Raw genomic sequence first — 20,588 nt, 5'->3', positions numbered from 1 at the left:
GTTTAAAGATCCTTCAAGTAAGTGCATGCTAAGGTAAATTAAGACCCTCTCCATTTTCACTGAAGAGTATGGCATTTTGATCAAGCAGAGAGAGAGAGAGCAGTGATTAGAACTGCAATGCGGGACTTGGGTCATATGATTACTTGAGCATCATAAAGAAATAAAAGTTGAAATAATTTGCTTATTATTAAGTTTTCTGGTTGAAAGCTGTTGAAGTTTGTTATTCAAGTTAATCAGTCGAGAAAACTGTGTAAAAAAATGCATCAGATCTTATTAAATGTGAAGCCTGGAGGAACACACTATCAGATCAACCTGTGCTCACTGCAAAAGTGATGCAGTGCCAATAGCCCCCTATAGAAGAATTTAAATGCTTAGATTACAGTACAAATCAATCATAGATCAACATGTTCAGAACAATGCTCGTCAAATTTCAAATCAGGTCACTTATTAAACCGAACAAAAGGCACGAATGCCTGCAAGCAGCACGCTTAGCTCTTTCGTATATATATATGTCATTAATTAAAGTCATTTTATGTTGTCTTTGCATATATATTATCAGATGCACACATGCACAGTTTCATTCCTGCAAAAGAGGAGTCATCTGTATGCAAGTTGTGCAGAGAAGTGGTCACCATAAATCACGTATTTTATGTTCATGCCCAAAACTGGACAAAGTGAGGAAAAAATATTTTCAGCTGTTTTATTCTGAATATCTGCCGGTGTTTTCACCCTTGTTTGCTCATTGGAGAAAGTGCACTTGTGGAAATGTCTCGTTTTTATATATTTTAAAAAAGCAAGCTTATCAAACCATGAGATATTTCATAAGCATCCCAGAGATTTCTCAAAAGCAAACAAATAGATCTATTCTTTGGTGGGCGCATGGTAGTCGTAGTCGCATACGCTCCATAAAACTCGACACAAAGACAAGCACGCTCGCGATATATCTTGCTGACCGATATATCTGCTTTTGAAATTTGCTCCCAGGAATTTTTTTCATCGAAATCCGTCAGATAAATATGGAAGTCCCTGTATGTTGTGGAAAAGGGAACAGGGAGCTCGCATACCAGGGTAATACCTCCTCAACTCCGCAACGAATACGCTAAAATCCATTACAACTGCCGGAGCAGAACGTTATACCGTCTACAATCGCAATTAACGATGTGTCCCTCCACAGGATCTCGTTGCATAGAGTCACCTTATCGCATTTTCTGAAAATAAGCACGGACAGGAGCTGTATTTTAAAACTGTACACATGATCAGGTCCTCATAACAGGCGTTTAGGATAGGCGTGACATGCGTTGTGCGTGGCGGCATCGAGCTGGACGGGTTCTGCGCATTCAACGCGTCGGCGGAGTGTAGTTACAATACAGTGGAGAGTAATCGCCGCATATGGTTTCTATTCGGGCAGTTAGCAGTGGCGACGAGCAAACCATCGCACGTGCAAATTAAGCCAGACATAAAATTCGGATACAAAATTCAAGCATTGCGCTGCAGCGGGTGCGATATCGAAACCAACAGTTTTGCTTTCGATCACGCTGGAAGGTCACAGCTGACAGCCAGTTTTCAATCTACTATAGTGCAGTGGAGAATGATCTCCACATATGGTTTCTATTCTCGCCGTTCGCAGTGGCGCTCAGTAAACTGTCGCACGTACAAGTTAAGCCGAGGTTATAAAATTCAGATAAAAAATTCGAGCATTGCGCCCCATCAGGTGCGATATCGAAACCAACAGTGTCGAATTTCGGTTTTGCTTTCGATAGCTTTGGAAGGTCAGAACTGAATGTCAGTTTTCAATCAACTATACCTTGGGCACAGATAAAACTTTCTTTCGTCGTTAATACTTAATTGAGGTTGTACACATGGTCCTGATAATGTTTTCTTTTATACATTTATTCAAACGTGCCTACGCCAACCTTGAGAGGTGAATGATGGCGCAAGCTGCATCGTGGGTGGCATCAATAATCGCACACTTTTCGTTCCTCGGGGCCCTACTTTTCGTGTGTTGCCGGCAATTGTGACAGTTCCTCCAGGTTCCTCCAGCTGTTGCTTTACATAATTTGTGTGTTGTCGGTCTGTAAGGAGAATAAGACGGAAGGAGTGCGCTGACGTATCCTTGCGGGATTCTGCTGTTTCTGTGCTTCTTCCCCTGGCGGTTCCGGCTTGTTCATCATTGGTGAGGCCGTTCTGCGTTGGGGGAGTTTTGGCCAAGGCTTCGGTTAAGACGTAGTTCAAGTGAACCTGAGGGGGCGTTTCGCTGAGAGATATCTTTGACCTCCCCAGGTGGTCGGTTGGCAGCTTGGTTTGCCAGCTTGCGAGCCCAAAGCCTGCCACTTGAGTCCTTCTAAAAAAATGGCATTGATGCAATTCCTGTGGCTCTCGTCCCAGTCGGTGAGGGTGCGATCAAAATGGAAATCCCCAAACTGATTTAACGGGAGCTAAGATCATTGACAGCCCACTATCTGCAGATCTCTGAGTGCGTCCATTTGGCCGTCGAGGCATTTTCTGCAAGTCCCCAGAAAACGCTTATGTAGCAGACTTGCTCCAGTGCAAAATTTTCAGGTCATTGCCAGTGAGAGCATTCATTCCCGAACAGCTTGCATGTGTCAAGGGTATTGTACGCGGTGTCGACCCAGCATCTTCCCCGCAGGAAATGCTGTTTCAGGATGCAGGAGTTGGAGTCCTTTCTGTCTGTCGATGCATTAGAGAGGTCAACGTCTCGCGTGTGCCTACTGAGTCTGTGATAAAAACTTTTGCCGGCTCTTCCTGCCATGATGAACTAAAAATCTGGCTGATTGTAAACCGTGTGGACACTCTGCAACCGCCCCCTTTACAATCCTCCAACTGTTGGTGGTTTGGGCATAGCAGCAAAGCATTCAAGTCAGAGACCTGCTGCCATTTCATTGGAGAAGGTCATGCTGCTGATAACTGCTCCTCAGATCAGCCTCATTGCTGCCTCTGCAGCCACAACCACCCAGCAGATGGTGCCGATTGCGCAAAATGCAGTGAAGAGCTTAGCTTGTTGGACATCACCAAAGAGAAGTGGTGCTCCAGAGCTGATGCTTGCGCTCTTCTCAACAGGAAAAAGATTCATACACTAGTCGTGTGTGCGCTTCTGTTGAGGGCATTGAGTCCAACTTGACTGCCTCCATTGTCACCACTGTAGAAAAAGCCCTTAACAATGTGGTTGAGCGAATGCTAAACACAGTTTCTGAGGCGTTGGCTCAGTTTGTTCCAGTTCAATGTGTGTCACCATCAACATCCGTTCTGGCAGCAACGTCTGCATCTGTGTCAGCTTGTGCAGCTAGTGCTAGCCGCTCAACGTCACCTGCTGATGCTTCCAAGGTCCCACCTCACATCTCTGTTCCTAGCAGTGCATGTCGCCCCGACATGTGCACAACAGATGTCGAAATGTCCTGTCCTACGCAGAAGTGTTGTGCTTCCTTGTCACCATCTAAATCTGGTTCTTCCCAGATGAAAGCTAAAAAAGGACCACCTAAACTTCCTCCGCCTCAAAGAGGCGGTTTCTGCCTCTTGAATTGGTGTATAATCTTGCCTGGTATCAAAGTGTTACAATGGAATTGCCGCTCCATACTCTCTTCTCTTCCAGATCTAGAACTACTTATTCACAAACACAACCCTGATATCACACTTTTACAAGAAAGGTGGTTATCACCTTATAAATCATTTTCAGTGAGAAACTTTAGAATTTTCGGATCAGATCGAAATACTGGTAGGGGAGGCGGATTGGTAACCATGCTAGCTAAACATATGTGTTGTCAGGCATCTATCTCTAAGAAAATTCCTGTTCCTGACTGTGAGCTTTTAGCGATCAAAATTTCATTTCCGCAGTGTGCCGATATTACTGTTGCTAATGTCTATTTTCCTTTAGGTGTACACAGGACAGACTGTTTAGACAGCTTGGTGTCTGGTGAAGTAATTACAGGAGATTTTAATTCCCACCATAGTAATTGAGGAAGTCGTACTAATTCCTGTGGCCAGCTTCTCTGGTCGTGGCTGTCTGCAAATGCTGTACACTGCTGCAATTCAAGAGAAATAACTTTTATGCGAGGTGTTGCTCGCTCAGCCATTGACTTAACATTATCAGCAGGCAGGCTATAACTGATTGGTCAACAGAAGATACGGGTACATCTAGGGACCACTTTCCTATAACTTTCACTCTCCGGTTTTCTCTGCTCAAAAATAGTTATGTAACCCATAAATTTGTCAAGCATAATATTTATAAAAATTTGATGTCCGCCTCACTTGCCTCTATAGTCAGTACTAGCCGGGATGACAGATCTCAGCAGACAGTCTAATTTTTACAAAGTGCAGTAGACCACTCGATATTCACTGTGCCTGCAGCAGCCTCTAATACACAGCCGTCTCCCTGGTGGACTGAAGAATGTGAGAAGGCCTATCGTCGCAGAAAAGCGGCCTGGAAGTGGCCATCCTGCAACCAGAGTCCAGCTAATTGGTTAAATTACAAATTTTTCTCTGCATGTTTCAAAAGAACAACTGCAAAAGCCTAGGAGGAGTATAACCAAAATTTAAACAAATATCTTTCAAATCCTCGTAATCTGGAGGCCCTGTATAGATTCATGGAACGTAACAAGAGTTCTCCAGTCGCTCACCTCACTTCTTCAACAGTGTTATCAGGCTCAGGAAACCGTGGAGAGTATTGCTCAAGGACTGGCGTTACATTTCCAGATATAGAGAAACGTCCCATTGTGCACAATCTCACCCCCTTCGCATTATACCGAGGTTGACGCATCAGAGCTCCTCTCATTCCTGGCAATGTTGCATCCTGCAGCTCCAGGAGAAGATGGTGTCACCGTTGGCGTGATTCAAATTTTAGCCCAGGATTTTACAAGCAAACCCTTAGATGTTTTCAGTGCTTGATTGAAAAATGCATCGATTTCAAGCATTTGGAAGATAGCGAACATTATTTTATTGATGAAAGATGCAGGGAAAGGATACATGAGAAGAATGGCCTGAGGGGCGAGTTGGTGCATGGTGAAATGAACGGCGGTGCAGCAAGGACACTAACAAGTAACTGTTTATTACATGGAAAGGTGGCATATTTAAGCATACAGCTCAGGCATGACACTCATCACATTATCACTCCGAACCAAACATGTGGAAAATAAGCAGCAACATCAGGAGAACAGACAAGAAACCTTTAACCCCTGCAGAAAAAAAGTAGAGATTCTGATAACAGAAATTAGAGGATGAGGCCATCTCGTAGCAAAAGCAGTGTCAAACAATCTTTTTCATTAAAGAGTTTTTCTCTCTCTCATGAGAAGCAAAACCAGTCAGAAACCAAATATCGAAAATAAAAAGTAAAAAAAACAAATGACAATCGTAGCAGAGGCAGTCAGAACCCGAAAAAACAACACAAAGGAAACATAAAAACAATAACAGAATTAACAACCCGCCTAAACAAACAACAGACGGCCGCTATAAATGCAGGGCTGAAAAGATGCACAGTACATGACGTCACAAAAAACGATCAAAAATGGACACTTAATTTCTACTGAGGGATACTGAAGAGTCGCTAACACAAGTGCTTCCCTTCTTATTGATCATAAAAGCCTCAAGAATTTCACGTGCCACCTGATCACAACTCCTGCCCAGAATCCTTATTCCGTTTAGCACTGGCTCACACTTTAAATCTTTACAATGTTGGGGCAAATTCGACCCGCCTCCGTTTTATAACGATTTTTCTAACGACAGGGCGCGGGAGCATAAAAAATCGGTAGAAAACGGAGGCGGGTCGAATTCTGCAGGGGTTAAAGGTTTCTTGTCCGTTATCCTGATGTTGCTGCTTTTTTTCCACGTGTTACGTTCAGAGCGATAATGCGATGAGTGTCATGCCTGAGCTGTATGTTTATACATGCCACCTTTACATGTAGTGAACAGTTGGCAGTGTGCGCATGTGGTGTCCCTTTCGTGTTAGCGTCCTTGTTGCACTGCCATTCATTTCAAAGCATACGTCTTAGATAATATTCGGCCGATTGCGCTAACTTCAAATCTATCCAAATTAATAGAAAGAATAGTGCATAGTAATCTCACAAACCATGTTCAAGATGTTAATGGCCTTAGCTCAGTACAGGTTGGCGTTCATCGCGGATGCTCTATATGGTCTGCACATGTGGATCTGGGAAGGAGAGTCCGGCTCTCGATATGCAGAAGGGAAGCTTCATCTTTGGTCACTCTTGATGTAGCAGAGGCCTATGAATAGTATAGAACATACTATTTTACTTAACAGTCTTTCGCAGTTACTTTCTCCAACCTACATTTATGCGTGGATATCTGAATTTCTGAAGGACAGACACTTTTACTGCACAGTGGGAACCCTATGTTCTAATACTTATTATCAATCAAGAGGAGTGCCGCAAGGTTTGGTGCTGTCGCCGCTGCTTTTTTAATATTTTGGTCAGTGACATCCCCATTCGTCCTGATATGTTTTCTTTTTTTGCTTCGGCCTTGGATATTTATTCCCTTTACCAGATTCTGCAGGGATATTTGGATGCTCTTGGAGTTTGGTGCACCGTATTAATTTATCCTTGAATGTTATTAAATGTGGCATACTGGTATTTCCTCCAGACACGCTTTTGCACATTTCATTAGTCTATCACTCTAACCAGATTCCAGAAGGGTAATTCGTTAAATATCTGTTACTTATCACCCAGCATTAGATTGGAGCCTTGATATAAAGAACGTGTTTAAAGGACAACACGCTCTAGGCCGGCTGAGACGAAGCGGCAGTAAAAAGTTCGGGATGTGCCGCAAACTACAAGATTCAGCCCTTAATTTTACTGGAAAGACGAGTTCTACGTCTCTGCCTTGGTCTCCCAAAATCAATTTCAAACACTCTGCTTTATCTCGAAGCCAGTATCCCTGATCTAATTTCCCGCTTTCAACTACACACGGTGCGAACTTTCGTCAGGTTGTTGGACCCGATGACTTATGTCAGTACTCAGATTTTTGTGTCTCAGCCTGCGTTATTCTCTTCTCATCATTGGTCACGTTATCAAATGACACAAATTACCTTAATGCAGAACCTTTTAACACCGATTGGTGTTGATCTCAGTTCTTTGCAGTGGGTTGACAACACGCCGGCAGCAGTGGAAATCCATTTTGACCGCATCTTCCCATCTGATGCGAAACACATGCCCGCAAACATTTTATACAGTATTCTTTCTGATCACATAGCGGAATACCCCCATCATATGGTGCTTTCTACCGATGCCTCCGTCATCTGCCAGAAAGCTGCAGTTGGCATCTTTTCGCAGGATTTGGCATGGAGCTATTCTGTCCGCAAGCCAGAATATATTCATATATTATTTGCAGAATTCTTGGCTCTTGGAATGGCCCTGCACAAAATTCCATGTCATGTATCCCACATTATCATCCTGGTTGATTGTTTGTCAGTATTACTTGAGAAAAAGATTTTTTGAGCCGTGTCCTGTGATTTCTTGTCCCGTTCACTTTAAAGGAGGTCCGTTTTGTCTGGGTTCCTGGCCATGCAGGCATTCATTCAAACGAGGTGGCTGATTACTTGGCAAGGTCAGCTCCTGACTGGTCAGTGACACATCCCGTCCCGAATTTCAGTCTGCTGGCGATTCCCAGGTTTCAGCGGTTCCAACACATATTAGCCAGGTTACGCGATCCCTTACTAAATACCAATGATTATCAACACTTAGCATGTAATTGCAATGTCCGTTCTTGTAAAACCAGGCTGTGTGAGGTATCAATGGCGCGGTTGTGGTGCAGAATTCCCAGTTTAAATTTACATCTATACAGATGTGGATGGTCACCAACAAAGTAATGTGAATCATGCGGGGACGTTGAATCTGTAGACCATTCCTTTCTCTACTGTCCAAAGTTTGCACCACAGAGAAAGATTTACCTGGAGGTCTCTCTCTCCCGGCTAGGGCTCCTGTTTTTATCGTGCACTGCGCGCGCCAAAAGATTTGCATTGGGTTCAGTTTGTGGGATTCTCCATGATTATATAATTTCAACTGGTAGGTTGATTCCCTAACTCTTTTAAAATGCTTCCTTTCTTTTTTTTCGCCTGCAATGTTCTTTGTTACTTAACTTTCAATATTCTTCTGTCGTTCTCCATCGATACATTTTTCAAAATTCACGTTTGGCTCCTATATTTTGTCGTAACTCTACGGAAATTTCCTTATTTATGCCACTACACCTTGGCCAATCCCCCCATGTGAATGTGTGCCATTCTTATTGAGAGGATGAAGAAGAAGAGGAAATCTATGTACATACAGATACCCGATGAACGTCACTTTTCTAACGTGCGCTTGTGAAGACATGGTCCGTCTTTCTGCCTGCGTGCCCAAGTGTCATTGTGCTGTCACGAAAGATTCGGGCTTGTTAAGCCTTTTACCGGTGGCATGAAACCCGCAGAAAAGTATAGGCAATACCAGACAAATTTTCTTCAGTGAAATCTGCTGGAGTTATTCCTTTAAACCTTCTACTTCAACACTTGCATCAGTGGGCAAGTGGACACAATAGGCTGCAAAGCTGTATTTGGCGTTAATTTATGAAAATTCACATGGAGTGTGTTTTCAGCCATGACCATCTTATTGAGACTCGGTCGCCTGTGAACTTTCCACACCTCATTTCTGTCGTAGCAGGCTTCAGCAAAGACAGCATGTTCGTGGAGCGCGCCATTCGCGTTTATTCTCGGATGTCTGCGTTCTTAAGTGTTCCTAATCGCATAGCAAATGCAACAATTTGTTATCTTGCTGTCTAGAGCTTTGTGGTAAAAAGGGTGATTTATGAATTCTGTGCCGTTATGTGTGAAAACTGTTCATGGTGCGTTATGGTGACTTGTGCAAGCTGGTTAACCATATCCTGATGGCAGTACCTGTAACCAGCAGTTTACACCAAAAACTGGTACAAACAGCTTCAACGTATGTCACCAGTGTTTTTTTTTATACTGAAGTAGTCTCCTCGGCATGCAACTACAAAATTCTTTTTCCGCATCCTAATATAGCCACCTCACAGGAATGAAAAATGCATGATACCCTTCCCTTCCACTAAATGGCCTATTTTAAAAAGCAGGAATACATCCCATAGCCATATTGAAATATGCTGGTGTCGTTTTTTTGTCTCTCTGCTGGGCCTTTTTGTGTGTTCTCAGTTTTTCAGGCATTGGAGGAGCACCCGTAGCCAGGATAGGAAGATTCCAGCAGAACTGCTGCCAGTCTATGCCAACCCATTGCTTGATGCTTCTATCCTGTAAAATATCCCAGTAAACCATAAAACGTCACATAGACATCAGCGAGATATTTACACTTGACATTAGACATCTCCACTAGACATCCATTTTAGTATCGTTTACGAAAAATCTATGTACCCGCAACACGAAAATTGGGGTCCAGTCCACGTTATAAGTACATACTGCAGACATCCAGCTTGACATTTATCAGATATTTGTGAACATGTAAGTACGCCCAGTCTACGTAGTCTGGACGTCTATATAAAGAGAATATGACTATACATAGATCAATATCCAGGTGAAAATTTCTAAATGGTTCCAGTCCACCTGTTTTAAGGGACACATTTCCAGTTGTTGCAACTGGAAATTTGTTCCTTAAACCAGTTGCAACTGGAACCAGTTGCAATACGAGATGCAGCTGACACCTGTTACAATTCCAGATGGAACGGAGACCTACTGCATCCCAGCCACAGACTTCCCTATGGAGTTGTCGGGACGTCCAAGCACTCCAGCTAGCTCAAATACAGTTGAGTAAGCGAGTACATGGCCATCACGGGAGCCCAAAACACTGCAGATGACTTCTGAGTGCGTCAGTCTTTTATTGCGCTCGGCGCTTTCACTGAATCTTGAATCTTCTCGTTGAGCATAATCGTCAGGTCTACAGATGAGGTGGCGTCAATACTCTTCTGCCGAGCCCAATAAGTCAGGGTTGCTGCAAAAGAAAGCATAATTGTTCACCTTTATAGGTGACAAGAGAATAGCATAGCAACCACAACAAACAAGCCCAGTAATTTACGGCATTTTTACCGATGCAAGTCTATGAAGCGTCAAAGGTTGCCCTTGCAGCACTAAAAGGCAGTCGTGCTGAGCGGAGTATGCTTGCACATGCACTTCGGCACACCATCCGAACGCATGCTCACATTTCGGTAGTGGAGGCCAGTTGCATACATCACCAGCCTTTGTTTCAATACACAGCGAGTTTGGCAAAACAGCCAAACGAGTGAGCGTAAAAATATAACGTGCCGATAAATGCATTAGAATTTTTTCATTACGAACGCAAAAATAGCATAAAATACACTTCAATGAGTAAACTGAGACTGAGTACGCACCAGGAAAGGTCACGATTCCAGCCGGTGAAAACTACTTGTAGTCCTAATTCGTACTGACGGGTCCACTTCGCCGAGTAATAAAAGCAACAGGATAGATAAGCGGGTGAGTTAGTGATACATTATGCAAAAAAACAGCGCGAACAAACGGGGACGAAAGGAAGAATACACAGGAACAGCGCTTGTTGCTGTGTATTCTTCCTTTCGTCCCCGTTTGTTCGCGCTGTTTTTTTTGCATAATAAAAGCAAGCAAACTGTATTCCTTCAACTCCATCAAGGAAAGAACTGTTGAACAATCTCGCCAGCAATAATAAGGGAATAATTCTGTGTCGAGGTTCTTCAAACACAACGTTCCCACGGAACACGATGAGAAATTGCACACACCGTGCGCTCTACCATTGCTGCCATGGCTGAACCTAGCCTCGTGCGGAGTGTGCGAAACTGACACATGTTTTGTATCGTCTCTTTTTTATACTTAGTAGTATGCTTGCTGTGACACGAAAAATAAGTTAATAATTTTTAAATTGTAGCATATTACTTTTTTTCACAGCTGCAATCGCCATGCGCAGTTTGCGCTATTATTGATAAAATACGATACGAACTTCCGCTGCCGCCTGTCCGCGGCACAGAACAGGCATATGGGCAGCGCATGTAGCATGAAGGCAAGATAACCAATTATCATTAGGGTAACGGGCTAGATTCAGAGAGAATGCAAGCACAGCAGAGAGGATCAGGACAGGTGGGCAGCTGAGGTTCGGAAGTTTGCTGGGATAAGGTGGCTGCCACTGGCACAAGGTTAACTGGAGAAATTTTCGGCCTGTAGTGGACATGATGATAAAAAGCGGGACTCAAGAAGTTTATTCTCAAGAAATATGAGGTCACACATTCAGCTACACAAATGCCAAAGCTTTCCTCAGTTCAACATTCCAATAGTTATCATTGCTAGTGCGATTAGCAGATGTAACACATTTTTGAGAACAAATAACTCCCAAAAATTGAACTGAACCAATTTTTGTACTTTAAATAGTTGGATAAGTTGAATAAAACATGCTTAATCAGAAGAAAATGGTATTATAGTCCTGGCTGCTGAATAACAAGAAAGTTTTTCAGTGTGTCCTCACTTTTCAGTGTGGTTGAGATAGCTTGCATTGGATAGTAATGAAATAACAATGCGAATCCTGACCAAAGTAACTGGCATTTCAAACCAACTGCGTACAGTTGAGTCAGAAACCTGATGCGTGTGTATTCAGATTTGTCTTTACTACTTCCCATATTTTCCTTCTTTCTAAGTAGGATAATGTTGGCGTGAAGCGAGCACGAAAGCACACAAAAACACAGGTAGCGCTGGTCATGCCTCCAATTTGTAGTCAACAGCGATTTCCAACTTTAAATGCAGTAAGGCAACACGAAAGATTGAAAAACATGGAATTCTTAAATTATATCTCACTTACATTCCCAGGACGTGACAAGTAATATCTACGAGGAGTCTAGGTTCAGGCAGATATAATGTCGTGGGTACGTCTCCAGCTTTTTCATGAAAAAAGGTTGGTAAATAAGACGTCTGAGAGATTTTTCTTTGGTACATAGATGTTCAGACTTAATCTGGACATCTATGGGAGGTTTGTGGTTTTCTGGGATGTATTGTGGGACGTGTCTGTACTGTGCACCAAGATATCTCCCCTAGACACATAGATAACTATTGGCATCCCCTTTGTATCAGGCCTGTGGCGAGTGCCACCTTGCCTAGTAAATTAAAGTGGTTCATTGTTTTATTTTTCTACTGGCCATTCATATTTGTAAGCTTTGGATCCATTTCTGTTTATTTTTTTCCTTTCAAGACTAGTTTTTGTATTCTACACTATATTCCTTCGATTTCTATGACGTGTTGCACAATTTTTTCGCTCTACATTTTCTTGGAGTCTGATGGCACATTAGCCATTGTGTGCTTTTGTAAGAGTTCCTTGCAAGTTACACACTAGCTCCTCCAAGTTCACAAATTGTCCTGCCTTAGTTGTGATAATGCCTCTACTTCTAGCCATAATTTTATTTATTTCGTATCTGCTTTTCTGTCTGTTATTTGGCATAATATTTTTGCTAGTAAGTGTCAGGTGAAAAAATTACAAATTGAAATTGCAAATTGCAAGTAAGACAAGAGTCAGTTCTGCATTGCGTGTGGCTATTCAGTTTAAAATTGCAAATGAAACCTTCTTTTTCTGATTGAGCAAATCTTTGGTTGGTTGTGCACGCATTTCTCATGTGCCGAATTGAAAATACTTTATTGAATTTGTATTGGCTGGTTGTAATGCATGATTGTTGCCATATTTTTATGCTTAGTCATGCCTTCAAAGGGTCAGTGGAGATCTTATCCCGACCGACATACTGTGTTGTCATGACAGCGACCATTATTCAACAGCCACAAACGTAGTCATGTGGCATCACAAGTCAAAATTTGTCTGTGGCAAGGCATAGGGTTGCATTGTAAGCTGGCAGTCGGTCGATGCCACAGTAAAAAAAAACCTCCATATTGGATGCACTGCATTATCCCTTGACGTCCGTGCATCCATATATGTGGAGGGAAAGCATGACCAGTTTCTTATCTTCTGCCTGCTTGGTAATCTGGTCATACTTTTCTGCCACTCATATATTTGGCTACAGAGTTCCAAATTAACACTCACAAATGCATCTTCTTGGTCTTATGTTCTTTGGATTAGGTTTGTATTCTGATGTTTTCAGTTACATTTTTCAAGTTGCATGGACCGCATTTTTAAGCCTAATGGAGATAAGTGCTCTTTTGCCTTTATTGTCTAATCTATACAGCTTATGTACGTGTCACGAATGATTTACTGATTTCAAATGATCCTCATTTGTATAAAAGGAGGCAACAAAATCTAAGTGTGCACCGTCGTTGCAAAAACATAGATCACAATATGAGCCTGCCCGGACTCACTCACTGAATTTGAGTCCATATCCAACTCGATCACCGCTCAGGCTCAGTAAGACTCAGGCTCTCAATATGAGCCTGAGTCAGTCTACTCATGACTTCTAGGACTGAATTATATGTATTCAATACACAAAGCATATAAACAATGCTGTTAAAGTCTTGGAGACTTCTCCTTAATCTACTACGTGTTGTTTCAAGTTGCAGGCATGAGTCGCAGTATTAGGAGGACACAGAGCTAATGCTTGAGGAAGAACCTTTGAATGCAGCCTTCTGCTGCGAACATATATAGAACCTTACCTTCACTTATGTGCATATGAAAAGTTAGGTGCATGGGAATCCATCTCAGAATTATCCAGACCAGCTGTGCTACTAAAAATATGACAAGTACATTGCATTTTAGCTGGTAGTAAACATCTGTTTTACAAATGTGGACTTGCAGCTTACAGTAGATTGCCATCGGACTTTTTTGCTATCTGTGTCCTTTCACATTTTGTGCCTGCAGAACAAAGGAGATTACAGAATATGTTGTCAGACGTGGATTTTGTGCATTCTCGCTTCTTTGTGCATTGCCATTTGCTCAAAAGCACACCGGCCGTGTTGCTTATGGCATTTGTGTTTGTTTTGTAGTGACTCTCATTTGTTCTTTATTATTTTGCAGGCCATTATCAGTAATCCATTGTGAACAAGGTTTCAAAGGAAGAAACCTTCCAAGCCATGCCTGACAACTTTCCATGACTCCATTGCTTGATGATCATAAGCTAGGAAATTCCATGTGCAATGATCTCAGTGAACTGTGTCCATGCACAATAGTAGATGGAAGTGTTTTTAATGATATTGGCTGAATTACAGGGATCTAAATAATAGGGAAAATGTGGACCGCCCTCAGTACAAATTTTTTTTAGGGAATTTGTTCCATAAACAATAATATTCTTTCCACAGGAATGACATTAGGCTTGGACGGAGAGGCAAGCAGGGAATAACGGCAATAAAAATAGGCACCAAGTTCTTTTCTTCTTCTTGGCTCCAGGGTGGTGTAGCAGGACCCACTGGCGTGCAATGGTTGAACAGTTTAAATTAAGCTCTCAGTGGGATTCCCATCTCAGTCACGGCACTAACAGAACACCTGACCACGTAGAGGAATCAAGTGAAGCCTGCAATGTGTGTACTCTTGTGGTGGGCAATTAGTAGTAGTCATAGAATCACATTATTTGGTCACTCAACAGCTAAATGGCCTTGGGGCATTTGAGAAGACAATGAGTCAGATTGGCGCATGTTTTAGGGCAGTTACAACATTCAGGAGATGTTGCATATTTCTGTAAGAAAGTCTGTGCTGGTGTCAGTAGGACACTGCATGTCCCTTCATCAAGTAACTTTGTGACACGGAGAACTGAAAAAAATAAATTGTAAAAATAAGCATCTGGTGTGCACCTTAATAAAGGAGACCCATTGATTTGAAAATATCATCCTCAATCAAAAATACAAGTTGCAGGAAATGATGACTTTATTTTTGGTGCAAACTGGGGTGAAGCAGACCCCATCCTGTTATTCAGAGATCAAAACAAGAGCACCTCTGAGTTGATGATCGTTGTGAAAACCATCACGTGTGACATCGTATCATCGTATGAGAGCACAAAAGTATGCTGTTATTTCTGTGATTGTTCTGTTATGTGGATGAATTGATTTTTTCATTTATGCATTATTATTTCCTTTCTGAATCAAAGCAGGAACGTCAAGGATGAGATTTGCACTCGTTGAAGCTTTTAGCGTTTCGTGGCTCTTTGTTTGATGCCTCAATCTTTATCCTGATTCTTGTGCCGTATGAGCTCGAATCTGCGAATGCTTGCTTATGTAATTTGATGCAACTCCACCAATTTGCACTTCTGGTTGGGGTTTTGTGAAAACTAGCTCTGTAGAACCGGTGGTGTATCGTGTAGTGAATTCTATATTCTATTCTGTTTGCCGCTGTTTACTGATTTTCGGGATCCTTTTGACTTTGCTCAAGAGTACACTATGATTCCTTGTGGTTGTGCACAAGTGAGTGACCTCATTTTGTCATTGCACAATAGCATTACTGACTGTGTCGAAACTGTATTCATTGCTGCATTCAATTAGCCTGCATTCTGACATTGTTCATTTTGTTTTGAGGCCTTTTTAAGAGCAGGTTGAATTTGGCTCTATATGAGTGTGCTGTGACCATGTTTATTGTAGTGTTCTAACAGTACTCAGTGTTGACCTGCACATCTGGAATCCATTGTTTATGGATTTCATTTCATAATGGTGGTACGGGCTTTGATTTGTCTTTGCGGTGGAAATTGTTTTATTATAATGCGAATCAATTTCAAAAAATTTGCCTATGCTTTCTTTTTAAGCTGTGTGCTCTAGTGATGCTATACACTGTTGCTTAGCGCAGTACCAGTTTTATCATACAGACCCGCAGTGCTTGTTTTTTAGTTTTGCCCGACTGTTTCCCTTGCATCACAAAATTTCCTTAAAATGAGTATAGTCTGCTGTGATACAATTTATCATTGTCATCACCAGCTCTCACGCTCGTTGCTGTTCGATGTCACCTCATCACCATGTTCCCAGGGATGGACTTCTTCTGTGCCATCCATGGTGTTAGAAAAGCTGGTCACCTTATAGAGCTCTTTCAGAGCAGCTTATTGAGAAACTCAGTCTCAACAGTTTCTTCCTTTTTCCCCTCTGGTTTCTTCTCCTAAAATTCGAGATGCAGGTGTTGCACATTTAATTATGGCATGCTCTAACTTCACTTAAGACAGTGTAGTGTGCAGCTTCAGACATGCTTCTACTCAATTAATTGCACTCTTGGAGTATGTGGAGGCGGAAAATTATGTTGGGCATATTGGCAACATTCGTGGGCAGCTGTAACCATGGCATTTTTACCAGTAGCTAGGCTCTGAAAGTCTTTTTTTTTTCCTGGGTGCAGTGTAACTGTTGTAATAGGTTTATTAAAAAAATGAGTGCTCTGTCAATGTGTTGTGTTATTAACAATAACTGACACTCAGTAGTTCTTAAGCCTGTGTAGGGAGACTTTTACTGTCCTTCCCATGAAGCCAGGAAATGTGCATGCAAGTTCATTCTTCAATGCAATAGCTGTTGACTGGGTTCTAGTAGGTCTATAAATTTGTAGGCAGTAATCAGTTTTTCAATAGCGTAAGTATAGTAGTCATCTGCATGCAGAATTAAAAGTCTAGAATGTTTGCTTTGGAACTCGGTTCTTTTCATTTTCACCCTACTGTATTTATACAACCTTGTAATGCTGTTTTACAAGTGTGTATTCTATATTCACCTTGTCATGCACATAACACCATATACATGTGTAATCTTTTGTCTCAGCGGATGTCACCTGGTTTTCACATGAAGGCTTGAGCTCCGGGGACCACAAGCATGGTGTACCTTCTGGACAGAGCTCACCAGGTTAGAATTTGCAGTTTTTCTCCATATATGCTTTCGTGAAGGTTGTCTTTTGACAATCAGCACGAAGGATACGGAAGCTTCAGTTTGCATAACTCTGCTGAGTGATGACAGAAGCCAACAGCCACAGAAACCAAGGGGCACAGGGGATTTTTTTTTTTAAGTTATGTATTTTGTGGTGTTGATCAATTTAGAATATTACTGAATATGTTATCGTTTAAAGATAACTGATTAGAAAAGCAGAAGAAAAAACAACCACCTGCCGCCGGTGGGATCCGAACCCACGACCTCCGAATTACGCGTCCGGTGCTCTACCTCTGAGCTACGGCGACGGCTGTCAATTCTTCTGCTTTCGGAGGTATTTATGTTTACAAGTAACCTAACCTTGAGAGTGTTCATCAGCGCCACCCACGTTCACAAGTGGCGGACGTAGAACGTCCTGAGTTACCGCAGGTGTGACGTAGAACGTCATCGAACGGAGAGGGTGGAAGCTGCGTGAGAACCCTCTTATGCTTCCTAAGGCGTCAAGGCTGCCAGAATCGAGGCCCTCGCTAAGCAATTAAGCAAACAAGGGAAGGGGATGAGGGGCTCGTTGTAGTGATGATATTTGCCTTGGAAAGTTTTTTCTTTGAATGTTTTCTTTGCAATATTAACTTTTTACCGAAGTGTCACGCCTGTGAGTTTGGTTCAGTGACGTAAAAACGAACAGGGTTTGTTGCCTCCTCAGGCAATTACCCTTAGACCTCCCTTAGACACTGTCTGAGGAGCGAATAAAGCAATAAAAAATGGCGTTGTCCTATGTACTAAGCACAGCTAATTGCCATTTGTATGGTTATTAAGCGCACCTGGGTGGACGTTGGACAGTGTCTGTCATGTGTCAGGACATTACCCCTCGTCTTCCTCTGTGGTTTGCATTCCTGCGATGCACCCTCCCATGACCGGTCTCGAGGAGGGGAGCGCCATGTGGCCCTCCCTCGTTAGTTACCTTAACTAACATGAGAGGGCACCTGCCTTGTACCGACTTGAGTGCCACAGATTGCATGACTGCTGCACACAGGCGGGAGTACACTCTCTTTTGCTAGGCAATTTATCGTGTATGGTCGCTTCGACGCAGCGCTCCACTCTCCACTAGTCCAGAGAGGCCTTGTGGTGGGAACATTCTCCCGCCAGCTCGTCCCGTCTTGTTTCGGAGTTTCCCCCTTGCCCTGGCGTAGGCAAACGTTTGCTAGTAACTGTGCTGCTCAGTTGGACGTCCTTAATTCCTTAGTGTATCTTGCTAGCTGGCGTTATTCTTGTTGTATCAATAAATGCCTGTTTATTTCAGCCACAGTGTCGTTCATTTATTCTCTCAGAGCAAGGTCTGCCGTGTTCGACGTGCGCTGAGTAGCGTACGAGATCATGGGATGGGGTCCAGCGGTTTTGAACTGTGTCAGCCGTGGGTAAGCGTGGATAATGTATTATCACTCCTTATTAAAAGCCCCATACAAGGTGCCAGTAATGCCAGTGCAAGGGCCAATGGCGGTGACTGGCATTCATGATATTTCTTACAGGCTAAATGTTTTCTTCAACTGTTTGCAGAAATCACTATAGGGACATCTTGTTTCAGTTTTGAATTGACTTTAAAGGGACACTGAGGAGAAATTGAAGTTGGCTTGTATCGATAGAATACCAGCTCCTGATTACAAAAACGCCACTCATACTGAAAACAAAGCTCTTGTAATGTAGAAAAGAGAAGAACCGAAATGCAGGTATCGCCGCCACAGGCCAAACTCGCAAGTACAAGCGGGATGACGTCATAGGACAAGAAAGTTGCTAGAACCAATGGTTCTAATAACACTGGGACACGAGGAGCCACGAATCACTGAGGCGCAGCCAATGCATGCGCAGATCTCCTTGACGTCGCCAGATGGCACCACGTACATGGCAGCTACGCGCGCCTGCAGTATCGGGACCAATCAGCGCCTGCTCACCGGCTATAGGTGGGCTCCCGGTATTCCGCTAACAGTAACAAGGTACATAGTATGCTAAAGGTGTCTATTTGCGAGAACTTCGTTGACGACTTCGAGAACAGGATCCATCGTAATGCTGGCAAAACGCCAGTGCAAACGTAAGCGAAGCGACGGTAGCGATGGCCGCAATAGCCGATAGATGCCTTCAACATGCGGCCGGCGGTAGCTTTCATTTCGGCTGCTGCTAGGCCGCTGTATGCTGGCCGTCAGAAATCACGGAGTCCGCGTTACGTCATGAGAACGTGTTTCACGTCACTTAGTCCTGTGTCGTCATAGGAGAATCCCAAGTTTGAATCTGAGTGGCGGGAAAAACTTTTTCAACTTCCAATCCAAATTTCTCAGAAATAAATGCATCTTTCGCTGCTGGCCAAGTGGCAACAAAGTCATGAAATGCCGAACTATCGGATTTTGCTATAAAAAAATATTAATAGAGTTCTCCTCACTGTCCCTTTAATGTCAATCTGGTAAATAAAACTTCTTATAAATACCTATACCTGTTGATGAGTGTCTCCTCTGTATTCATTTTTTTCCCTAACGCCTAGTGAACTGGGGATTTTCGATTCTTGCATTTTGTTGAAAGTACTTTGTCTTAAAATGCAGGTTCCGTCTTCACGGAGATCAGACGTGGCGCATCTCGTATGCAAGATTCAACCAGTCAAAGGCACGTAGTGAGCCACTGCATGGAATCCACTCCTTCTGGCATGGGTGACCACAGTGGTAATCCCACAGAAAATAGGATGCACAAATGCACCCAATGCAGCAAGAAATTCAAAACGAGATCCAATCTGGTGGTGCATCTCCGAGTCCATACCGGCGACCGGCCATACCATTGTGACCATTGTGGAAAAAGCTTTGCACGCAAGTTCACCCTAGGGCAACACATGCTTATTCACACTGGTGAACGTCCTTATTGTTGTGACCATTGCGGTGACAGCTTTGCACTTGCAGTCACCCTAAAGAGACACCAGCGCACTCACACAGGCGAACGCCCTTATTCTTGTGACCACTGTGGCAACAGGTTTTCACACGAGGTCACCCTAAAGAGACACCAGCGCACACACACAGGTGAGCGTCCCTTCTGTTGTGACCACTGTGGCAGCAGCTTTGCACGGAGGAGTCACCTGGTGGGACACATCCGTACCCACACGGGTGAAAAGCCATTTCAGTGCCAACTGTGCCCCATGGCTTTTGCGGTACGTCGAGGCCTTGTGGGGCAAGTTAGATCCCATAAGGGCGAAAAGCCATACCAATGTGACTTGTGCCAAAAGAGATTCAGTAAAAGGCATAATTTGAGCCACCACATGAAGGCTCTTCACAAAAAATAGCAGTGGTTCGTGATGCCCTTAGTCAATGTGTTTTGCTAGCTACCATTTTGTATGCAAGCTAACAAGATACTAGCTGACTACCCTATGGAAGGTGTTGGTAGCTATCCTCATCATTAACTCCATTTTGCAGTTTTCGTCATTAACTCCTCGTCGTTAACTCTCATCATTAACTCTAATGCAGTTTTCAGAAAACATTTGTTCCCTTAGGCAACACACAGACAGCCTGAACACTGAGAGTGAGCCTGCTATGCTCATAAACCTGCATGAATGGAAATAAAATCATGGTAGTACGTGGATAGCATCACTTCTTGTTGGAGAGAGACTTTCAAACACTTTATATCGAATGTTTATTGCTGGTGCCAGTTGTCGGCCTGCCTCGGTGAAGAAATTTCGTGGAGTAAACGTGCTCAAAATTTCTTTTAATCTTTTAGCCTGTGGGGGCTAATTTTTGTGACAAAAAATGTAAACTCACTCATTTATGTCACAACCTCTAAATGTCTGTATGACAACAGAGGAAAACTTTACCTTGTG

At 43.0% G+C, this 20,588-nt stretch overlaps 1 protein-coding gene across 1 annotated transcript in view; it reads left to right on the top strand.

The window, feature by feature from the left end:
* The window catches only part of LOC149329978 (uncharacterized), a 143,257-nt gene extending 123,200 nt beyond the window's left edge, over positions 1 to 20,057 (top strand). Inside the window, exons 7-8 of the mRNA XM_089559338.1 lie at positions 16,646 to 16,726; positions 19,333 to 20,057. Of these exons, the coding sequence (XP_089415464.1) occupies positions 16,646 to 16,726; positions 19,333 to 20,057 (806 nt within the window). The remainder of the gene's footprint in view (positions 1 to 16,645; positions 16,727 to 19,332) is intronic.
* Positions 20,058 to 20,588: the final 531 nt, after the last annotated feature.

Source organism: Amblyomma mixtum, chromosome 9, assembly GCF_055824585.1.
Source record: "Amblyomma mixtum isolate Tamu chromosome 9, ASM5582458v1, whole genome shotgun sequence".
Lineage (NCBI taxonomy): Eukaryota > Metazoa > Arthropoda > Arachnida > Ixodida > Ixodidae > Amblyomma > Amblyomma mixtum.
This window is presented reverse-complemented; position numbering and strand designations above follow the sequence as displayed.